Source organism: Octodon degus, unplaced genomic scaffold, assembly GCF_000260255.1.
Source record: "Octodon degus isolate 3935 unplaced genomic scaffold, OctDeg1.0 scaffold00207, whole genome shotgun sequence".
Taxonomy (NCBI): Eukaryota; Metazoa; Chordata; class Mammalia; order Rodentia; family Octodontidae; genus Octodon; species Octodon degus.
The window spans coordinates 3,313,770-3,322,339 of NW_004524783.1; the positions used below are offsets into that span (position 1 = coordinate 3,313,770).

General features: G+C 54.5%; 1 protein-coding gene across 1 annotated transcript in view; it reads left to right on the forward strand.

The window, feature by feature from the left end:
- Positions 1–8,570, forward strand: part of Ankh (ANKH inorganic pyrophosphate transport regulator) — a 141,456-nt gene that overhangs the window by 103,861 nt on the left and 29,025 nt on the right. The window contains exons 5-7 of the mRNA XM_004644746.2: positions 3,876–4,046; positions 5,763–5,897; positions 7,741–7,833. Of these exons, the coding sequence (XP_004644803.1) occupies positions 3,876–4,046; positions 5,763–5,897; positions 7,741–7,833 (399 nt within the window). The remainder of the gene's footprint in view (positions 1–3,875; positions 4,047–5,762; positions 5,898–7,740; positions 7,834–8,570) is intronic.

Below are 8,570 nucleotides of genomic sequence, written 5' to 3' on the forward strand. Positions count from 1 at the left end.
GCCCCGTCTGCGCTCTTCCCGTTGTCCAGAGGCATGGGCTGCTTACTGGTACAGTGACGTGTAAGCAGAGGCTGCTCAGAATACCTTGAACTACCATCTGGGCAGAAATAGCGATTGCCAGGAAGAATCTAAATGTGTTAGTGGTGCCTTGCGTGCCAGTGGCAACTGTCACTGTCCTAAGATGATGGATTCCACGCCAGGAAGCAAGAGGCTCTGGGTCTGCTTCAGGGAAGCAGGACTTTTCTGTGCTACCAGCATGTCAGACAGTTGCATTTGTTCTAATCAATGGCATCGCCAGTGGGTTTGTAAGAAATCCAGCTGTGTTTGCTCAATTTCCTGGTCATCTGGTACCCAAGGGACAGTTTTCTGGAGGTTGTTGTCCCTTCCTGGAGCCTTCTGTCATCTGTCCTTGCCTTTGCAGTTAGCAGAGCATCTAGGACAGCTGATCCTGCCTGGACTGCGTAAGCTCCCTGCTCTGCTCATCTCCGCCTGCCCTGCCCCCAAGTCCCAGCCTTGACCAGACCCAGTTCTTGAACTTTCTTCCCCACCCCCCATCACACAGCAGGACAAAGGCTGAGCCACAAATGCCAGACCTCCTCCCTCACCTGACCCTTAGGAGCTGTCACACACACACACACACACACACACACACACACACACACACATTTTCCAGCAGATGACTTCATTTCACTTTGTGAAGAAAATGGTGGCAACCTAATTCTGCAGCTTCCAACCCGGGCCTGCAAGCTTGTATTCAGACTTTGGGTCAGTGTTGCCCTAATTTCAGGGAAAATGCCTCAGCTCCAGAGATCCCAATAGACCAGGCCTGCCCACATGACCCAGAGAGCCAATCAAGGGGCAAACAGTGGGGCAGGGCCAGAAAGGAACTTCATTCAGCACAGCTATGCTGGGAGGACAGGTCACAAGGTTTACAAGCTGCCTTGGAGGGGCAGGCAGGGCCCAGGGGTTCAATAGGAAATTAGGGCAGAGGCCAGGTTAGAGGTTGCGTAGCTGGAGGCTTGCAGTGTTCCAGAGTCACGGCCTGGCTGACTCCTGCCTCAGGGCTGGTTCTGTAAAGGCCTGGAAGGCCCATTATCACCTGAGGGGGACATCTGGCTCTCACGTGGTGATGGCTCCTGCTTGGGGGGGGTGAGCATCTGTCCCATCATAGGGTAACTGTGAGTGCTGTCATCGCGGGGTGTCTGGGAGGCTCTGCTTTTCCGAGAACCAGGTTTAGCACAATGACTGGAGAATTCTAGTTATTGTTCATGGAAAAGCGCTCAGTTGGCTGCCCCTGAAATCCTGAAAACCAGTTATACTTGTCCTCAGTCTTGAAGGAAGTTGAGGTAGACCAGGGACATTGAGAGCTAGTACAGCTTGTACTGCGGGTTCTTAGATAGACCTCCTACGGGACCGACATGCCTGTGTGCAGCACTGAGCCAGACCTGACCAGAGCTTGAAGGTAACCACGATAGAGGGCAGAGGTGTCAGGCTCCAGCCTGCGTTCTGCTACCCCTAGGCAGCTCCAGGCTCAGCCTCTCACCCTTGCTGCGTCTTCTCCCCCTCCTCACCACAGGAGAGGCGGTGACCCTCCAGCTGTCCAGGGCTGGGGCCTGGCCAGGCCTCCCTAAGCAGTCCCTGGTGACGCCTCCTTCCTTCTCCTGGATTGCTTCTCTTGCCCTGGAAACACCCTCGAGCATCGCCCAGCAACCGCAAGACGCTCTCTCTTGATCCCCACGTCCATCTGCAGCTGTGCTTCTCGCTGTATCTACCACTTCATAGCCAGAGTTCTTGGGAAAGCAGTTGCCACAAGCAGACTCCATTTCTTCACTTCCCTTTCCTTCTGTCCCCTGCCCATAGCTGGCCCCACCTGGCTCAGTCCCGCCAGATTGTCCTCCTGAGAATCCTGTGCCATCAGCCACAGGCAGGCTCCCTGTCTCAGCAGATGTCTCAGCAGCTCTTGGCTGTGGGAGCTGCTCACAGTTCAGTTCCTGGAGTGTCACATGCTGAGTATGTGAGCGGGGCCTTCACAGGGTGGTGCCCAGTGAGAAGTCCTTAGGTAATCAGGGTGCCCTTGGAAGAGCCTATGGGACCCCAGTCTGTAACCATTGCGTCGGGCATGAAGCCGCACAGCCAGGGTACTGCCTGGACTTTGGACCTCTGTCTAAAGCTGAGCTAAAAATTCTCTTTCTCTCTAAGAAAATTAACCTGCCCAAAGTATTTTATCATAGCAATTAAAAAAAAAGACTCACGCCGTGCCCTAGGTTATGCCCCAACTCTGGTTGTACCCGTGAGAAGGCACTCTGCCATCATCTGATGAGTGTTTCTGCCTCCTCCACAAGACTGTCAGCCAGAAGGACAGCTCTGGGACTGTCTCCCTGTCGCGGAATCCCAGCGCCTGGCCCCGGGCACCACAGGCCGACTCTCCCTGGGACAGCCCTGACTACTCAGGAAATAACCTGACGTGGGGATGGCTGTCTGTGATTCACAACTGTCATTGTGCATTCAGATGCAAAGGACCCAGGTGTTATTTTGAGTTGCTAAATGAAACAGTCTACCATGAAGAGATGTAGGATGAGTGGGGCACACAGCGTGGCTCTATTAGAAATTCAGGGGAGGCTGTCAGCACTGTCCTTTGGCCCTGGGCGCACCCCCTGCTGAGCCCGTCTGCCCTCCTCCCTCTACTGTCCCTCCCACACCGTGCGCCAGGCCGCCATCTTGCCACCACCACATGTATGCCCTTTGGTGTGTGCCTTCCCTCTCCTCCTCCAGGTCCTCCTCTTCCACCTCACCTGTCCAGCTAGTGTCTCACAGCCACCCTGTGTTACAGTATAGGTTTGGGAGTTGTGAAATGCACGCTTGCTGAGGACAGACTTACTCTGGGTATGCACCAGAGGGCACCGTGTGCAGTCAGATACGCATGTGGGCATTGGCCCCCGTCTCCGCTGTGTATGCAGTGTGTCCCAGCGGGCCCTTTGCCAGCTGGCCCACTTGGGCAGCCATGGGCGTCCTCTCCGTTGCTGAATTCCTTGGTGCCTCCAGGAAGTGTGTGTAACTGTGCGTGAGTGTGAGCACTGCCCGGAAGTGTCCCTCTCCTGCCCAGCGTCCTGTCACACCCTTGTGTCCTTGCTTGGGCTTGGTAACAGAGCGTCAGGTTAGACCTCAGATCAGGGTCTTGCAGTGGTGGTGTACTCGAAATGCCTGTTTTTCTGTGCACATTTGACCACTAAAGTGAGACAGCATGACAACTTCAGGAATCCACTTGGCGCTCAGAACACTTCCGGAACCTCCTTCGTGAGGGCTTCCTCGAGGCCTCTGACGGAGGCCGGACTCCGCCGAGCTCGGGCGCCCTGGGAGGTCCACACGTGATGAGGCGCACTTGGGCACCTGTGCCGTTTACAGAGCCTGATGTTTTATTAGGATTCCAGACTCTCCTGAGTGTGCTCCTTTCAGTCCGTTCCACTTTCTAAGTTAATATTTTAGATTTTAATTTCTGTTGCTCTACGACAATGACCGCCGACGCTCCCGGCGGCACTGTAATGACTTCCATCCTGTAAACGTGCATGTGCCCTCCCCTACTGTGTGACGGACCCTGGGACCGTCGCGGGCCACCACTGCCTGCAGCCCAGCACCAGCACCCAGAGATGGAAGCCCCTCTGCCTTCAGGAGGTCGAAGCCTCGACACATGTGCTAACCAGCTGTGCAGTTGCCTTAAAGGAACCTAGAGCGCGGGGGTCCGAGAGCAGCAGGGAAGGCCAGCCCGTCCAGCCCTCTGCGTCAAGATCGAAGGAGGGTCCCAGGGCCAGGGACTGGGCCCGTGCCTCTGTCGGCCGCCCTTCTCCCCCGCTCACCCTTGCCGTCTTCTTGTCTTGCAGGTTGTTTTCGTAGCCATTTTGCTTCACAGCCACCTGGAATGCCGGGAGCCGCTGCTCATCCCCATCCTCTCCCTGTACATGGGCGCACTCGTGCGCTGCACCACCCTGTGCCTGGGCTACTACAGGAACATCCACGACATCATCCCCGACAGCAGTGGGCCCGAGCTGGGGGTACGTTGCCGTCCGAGGAGAACTGAGCAAGGCGAGATGTTTTTGCACCCCGTGTGGAAGGAGGACTCCGCATCAAATGCGTGTGCTGTGTGGTGTGCCCCAAGCCCAAGGGCTGGCTGGCGCCTGCAGGGAAGGGCAGTAGGAGAGTGGAAGAGCTCAGGCTTAGCCCTTCTTTTTGCAGTGGCCAATTTCAGTCTTTTCTGCAGGTGCCTACCCCTGGGGACCAATCAGATCCAGCATTAGGGACCATAGGGTAACAGAAACCATTAAGACACATTCTGGGGGGTGGGGATGGGCTGGTGAGATAACTTGGTGGGAGGTCTAAGAGCGTACCTGGCAAGCACAAGGACCCTGGTTCGATCCCCAGCACCACATGCCGTGCCAGCCCCAGAACCCCACGTGTACCAAGCCAGCCACCGAAGCTGGGTGTGGTGATGCATGCCTGTAATCCCAGGCTGAAGCAGGAAGATCACCACAAGTCCAGGCTGCATAGTGAGACCCTGTACCAAATAAATAAATAATTTAAAACTTAAAAAAAGATACAGCTGCAGTCTTGAAGCAGTTTTGCAGTCCACATGGCAGATAAGAAAAAGCAGTTAAGCCTGAATGTCAGGAAGCACCAAACTGCAAGAAGGAGAGCCTGGACACTGAGGGGAGGGGCGCAGGAGCGTGGACAGGGAGCTCTCAGGCGGAGGCTGGGTTGGCCTTGAGAAGTTCGTAAGAGGGAAGTGAGATGTGCGACCTCCTACACGGGGCCACATACTCGTCGGTCGTGAAGAGCAGCAGTACCTGACTGCCGGGCAGCTAAGTCTTCCATAGCCAGTAGACACCCAGAAACGATCATGTGTAACCCCAAGTAAGTCCCCACGCTGTGCACCCGGCCCCTCTTGGACCACGTGGCGCTCTCACGCTGACCACCTGCCTCCATCCAAGGTGGGGCCTTCAGTGGCTTCCTACCTCGTTGTGCCCACCGCCAGGAGGCCAGTGCCACGTTGGTCTAGAAGGTCACAGTCCGTCTCTCAGCGTTCAGCCCCAGAAGACTGAGGTGGCTCCAGGGTGCAGCTCTCACCCTGCTGAAGAAGCAAAGCCAAAGCTTGCAGTGAAAAGCCGGCTTTAAAGCTAGCATCCGCTGTAGCTGCAGAGGTCTGGAGCAGTGACTCGCTCCGCACCAGGCTCTTATTGTGTGTGTTTCTGAACAGATTTATGTGACGCGCTGTGTGAACTCGGAGAAGCAGAACCTCTGTAGCCAATTTACACAGTGCTGAAATGATTAGGCACATGGATATATGCTGACTGACTCCAAAATAGATTGTACCACTTCTCACTGCTGAGCCTTGCCCCCCACTGGCACGGCTCTTAGCCAGGCACTGTGATGATATCAACAAGGCCTAATTTCAGACATGTTTCTCAGGCCAGGAAGCTGAGTTCTACCTCGGTTAGAGATTCCCTGTATGGAAAATAGTGGTTACAATCCATCAAACTTCAGGGTGCTTTGATTTCACACTGATTTGCCACTGTCTGAATTGGTTTCTATTAAGACTACATTTTATTTTAATTCAGTGTGGCTTGTCTATGAAGGTTATGTATATATGCACATACATTACTCTTAAGTGTGGTGAACTGACTCATGGTTGGCATGAAAAGCAAAAGTTTCGATTTTCTGTTCTGCTTCTGGAGTTTGGTGAACTTCCTTCCTGTCTTCATTTCTTAATGTAGGGAGATGCGACAGTCAGAAAGATGCTGAGCTTCTGGTGGCCTCTGGCCCTGATTTTGGCCACGCAGAGAATCAGTAGGCCCATTGTCAACCTCTTTGTGTCCCGGGACCTCGGTGGCAGTTCTGCAGCTACGGAGGTAGGGAGACTTAGGGTGACTTGGGGGAACGTGTGTCTTGCACTAGCCTTTGCGGGGAGGCTGAAACTTATTTCTAGTTCATCTCGCGCACTCAGGAGATTCTGCCATTCTAAACTGTGTGACACAGTCATGGTGGGAAGCCGAAGCGCCCGTGCAGTGACCGGGTCACATGACTTTATATGACCTTGAGTGTGGAGGGAGACATGCACAACCCCCTCCATGGAGGCACAGAAGGGGGCCAGGCCACCGAGGAGCTGAGCTGGCAAGTACCCAGGCTCTGCCTCCCACCCCAGGGCTTTCCATATCTCCATGGCGACAACAGGAGCCTCTTTGCTCAATAGAACTTGCTGTGTGGGGGCAGAAGAGAGTGCTCAGAGGGAGCAGGACCTCTGCTCCCAACCCACTGTCACCTCTTGCCACCAGGATTTGAGAAGCTGCTGGGCTGCCTGCCTCTCTCGCAGTGATGAAGCCCGTGCTCCATGATTCATAACGCAGCAGTGAGCCTGGAAACTGGCAGCTCCTCCAAGGAGCGGGTTGACTCGCTTTTTCCCCATTTCAAATCGGGTCTGAACAAACAGAATGACTTCACTTATTTCCCCCTCCTCTATTGCCTCCTGCAGAAGTAACTCAGCCTCTGGCACCACCGCTGCCTCCTGCAGGAGGGCTCTGGCCCCGCCTTAGGACCTCTGTTTACACCTGGTTTTGTGTGGAGCTGCCGAGCCCTGAACTGCACCGTCAGCGGGTCCCCAGCCCGGAGTACTGTGCCAGTTTCCATGTCCTAGGAAGCAGCTCGTGTTGGCAGGAAAGGAGCAGCCTGTAAATCAAAAGCAGAATGCTTTCTCTTGCCTCAGTTTGTTCCTGGAATTTGTCTTTGGAATTATGGCTGTCACCATGGCGGCTTCTGTAACACAGCAGCTTTTTACCCTGAGGATGCAAAGTGTCCCGGAAAAAGCATGGGACGCCCATGACCTATGTGCTAGAATTCCACCTTCACCTCAAAACAAATGAAAGGAAAGGGACACATCCTGTATTCGTGCATTTCCAAGCTGCTGGCGGTGGTGTGCAAACCACCCGCTCACGTGTGTGCGTCCGGCACTGTGTCCATTTCCTGGGCTCCCATCACCCCTCCGAGATGATGTTGCTCTCGCGATTCTGTGGGAGGAGCAGAAAGGGAGGCCCCAGCACAGCTGTAGGTGAAGGGGGAGGCTGGGCCCTCGCTCTGCCTGACCGCACCTCCAGCTTTGCTCCGCACCCCACATTCCTTCACACAACAGGGACTTCCCTCATGTTCTTGGAATGCTGGGCACTGCTCCTCCATTCTTTAAAGTAGGTGCAGCCTGCGTTCCTCCTGACCTGAGGAGGTAGAGTTGAATGTGCCAGGCTGTAGCATAAGAGGCTGTTTTCGTCTTCCTTTTCATGCACACAAAAACTCATTTTCATGGAAACACGTGGACAGCTGTATGAGACATTTGTTAGCTTTATTAAATGAAATTTTAACTAAGCCATTAGTCTGGAAAGAGAGAGTGGCAAAACACTATTGACAGATGTACAGTGTCAGCCGCCTCAAACAAGGGACACGGAGGTCTGCATCCTGAGACCCAGAAGGGAAATACCAGAGAGACCTCTTCGGAGGAGCCAGGGTTGGCATCTCAAACCTCTGACCTGCTTCCCTGCATCCCTGTAGCAGTGACACCTACCCACGTCCCCTGCGCTCTGGCCGGTCACAGTCCTGTGCTGGTCAGAGCCAGCCACTCAGCATGGGGAGATCTGCCACACGGCATGACGGCAACTGGAGGACTCTCTGCAGATGGCCTCACTAACACCACTCACTCTTCTCTTGCAGGCTGTGGCAATTTTGACAGCCACATACCCCGTGGGCCACATGCCGTATGGCTGGTTGACAGAAATACGTGCTGTCTACCCTGCGTTTGACAAGGTGAGACCTCTGTGGCATGGTGTCAGAAACTTGCCCTTTACAACTGCCCCTGCAGAGCTGGCGAAATGGCGCAGCTGGCCAAGCAGCCGCCTGGGCAAGCACAGGGACCGGAGTTCGATTTGGCACACTGAGCCGGCCACCGAGTCCAGGCATGGTGGCACACACCTGTAGTCCCAGCGCTGGGGAGACTGGAAACATGAGGCTCACTCCAAGTGCAGCTGCAGTAGTGAGAGCCTTACTAAATACATAAAAATAAACAAAATGCCCCCTTGGTGACAGATGCCTCCAGAGGCTGTTTCTGAAGCCCACCTGCTTTTTGAGGTTAACGGGACTGGTTGGCAGTAAGTGCAGACCACTTGCCTCTGAAAATTCCAGGGCAGGTTGAAGTCCGCCTCCGTGCCACGCCTGCAGTGCTTTTCCAAGCTGTACACTCCTCTGGCCATTTTTTAGGTGTGTCCTTTGAAGTTTTACGTGCTTACAAAAGAGCAGATAAACTCTTGTAAGCACTGCATGTTCCGTTTTGTTTCTGTAGCTTATTTCCATAGTTCAGGTAGCGCCTTACCGCCTCACACAATGTCTGAGGTGCAGACACAAAGCTTCCTGTGGTGAGGGTACCTGCTCGCACACATGGTCTGCGCAGAGGACTTGGTTCTGAGGGGCAGGCTTATTCCAGCTGAAAGTCTCATGGCAGCAGCTCTGTCCGCCCTGCTCCTGCTCCTGGTCCCAGGGAGGGAGGC